Below are 1,042 nucleotides of genomic sequence, written 5' to 3'. Positions count from 1 at the left end.
TTTTTGGTTTAGATATTAAAACTTATGGTTGTTTATTGATTTTAGTAAAAAAAATTGGCAACTTTTAGGAAATCGCCCCGTGAAATCCGGGAGGGATTGTATATTTATATTTCACCTGCTAAGTCTTGTAGCTTGATACAAATGTTACCTTGATAAGAGAGACAGATGTTGCTTTTTGGTGTCTAATTTGAAGTAACTGTATAACAGGAACATTGGGACTTTTCGGGACCACGGTATACCTTGAAACATAAACGCGTCGCTTCGAAACGCAGCTCTAATTGGAAGTGTGTTGTTTTTTCCTCCTCCTGCAGGATATGCGATGGTGTCCAGTTCGGAGCGGGAATCCGCTTCCTGTGACCTCATTCGCCAAAGGGAGCGAGTTTCTTGTCGTTTTGTTTTTTTGTCCCCACCTGTAACTTGTCGTAGAGCGTCAGACGCTAGCACGGGCCTGTGGTCTGGAGGAAACGAGCCCGACTTCCCCCCCAACCCTCTCTGTAGTTGCACCAGTAAAGACTCCTTGGTAAACAAAGTGCTGGGCTGTGCAAAGTCAGCCTGTCAGAATCAGAAGTCCAGCCTTGTTTTACAGCCTTTTTTTTGCCGTTTTCTTGATGGTGAAGCTCTTTCTGAATGTTTCCTGTCATGTAATCGTACACGCCGACTGAAAAGAAGGAAAACCGTCACCGAAGCGGCGTCCTTATTGCTTCCTTCCGACGTCGCTGAAATCATTCTGAAATAAATCACAGCTGCTCTCTTTGTGTCCCTCATCTTGCCTTTCTGAAACCCTTTATTTACATTTTGTTCCGGGTCTTGGACGTTTTATTATAATCTCCAGCAGGGGGGTTAAACCCAGTGACGCAAGGGGGCCAAAATTAAAAATTTGGTCCAATCACGATCAATATTTGTTAAAAATTACATAAATTAATTAGTTTTAGATGTATTATATCAAATCATTCATATAGAAATATCAATGACCTTTTCCCAGTTACAGATTATACAGAATTTAGAGCAAACAGACTTTAATGAACACAGACAAATAGATCAA

General features: G+C 41.2%; 1 protein-coding gene across 1 annotated transcript in view; it reads left to right on the top strand.

The window, feature by feature from the left end:
* The window catches only part of samm50l (sorting and assembly machinery component 50 homolog, like), a 9,225-nt gene extending 8,461 nt beyond the window's left edge, over window positions 1-764 (top strand). The window contains exon 15 of the mRNA XM_017439974.3: window positions 312-764. Coding sequence (XP_017295463.1) covers window positions 312-357 — 46 coding nt within the window. The 3' untranslated portion in view covers window positions 358-764. The remainder of the gene's footprint in view (window positions 1-311) is intronic.
* Window positions 765-1,042: the final 278 nt, after the last annotated feature.

Source organism: Kryptolebias marmoratus, linkage group LG1, assembly GCF_001649575.2.
Source record: "Kryptolebias marmoratus isolate JLee-2015 linkage group LG1, ASM164957v2, whole genome shotgun sequence".
Taxonomy (NCBI): domain Eukaryota; kingdom Metazoa; phylum Chordata; class Actinopteri; order Cyprinodontiformes; family Rivulidae; genus Kryptolebias; species Kryptolebias marmoratus.
The sequence above is the reverse complement of the archived record's forward strand: the minus strand, read 5'-3'. Positions and strand labels throughout refer to the sequence as shown.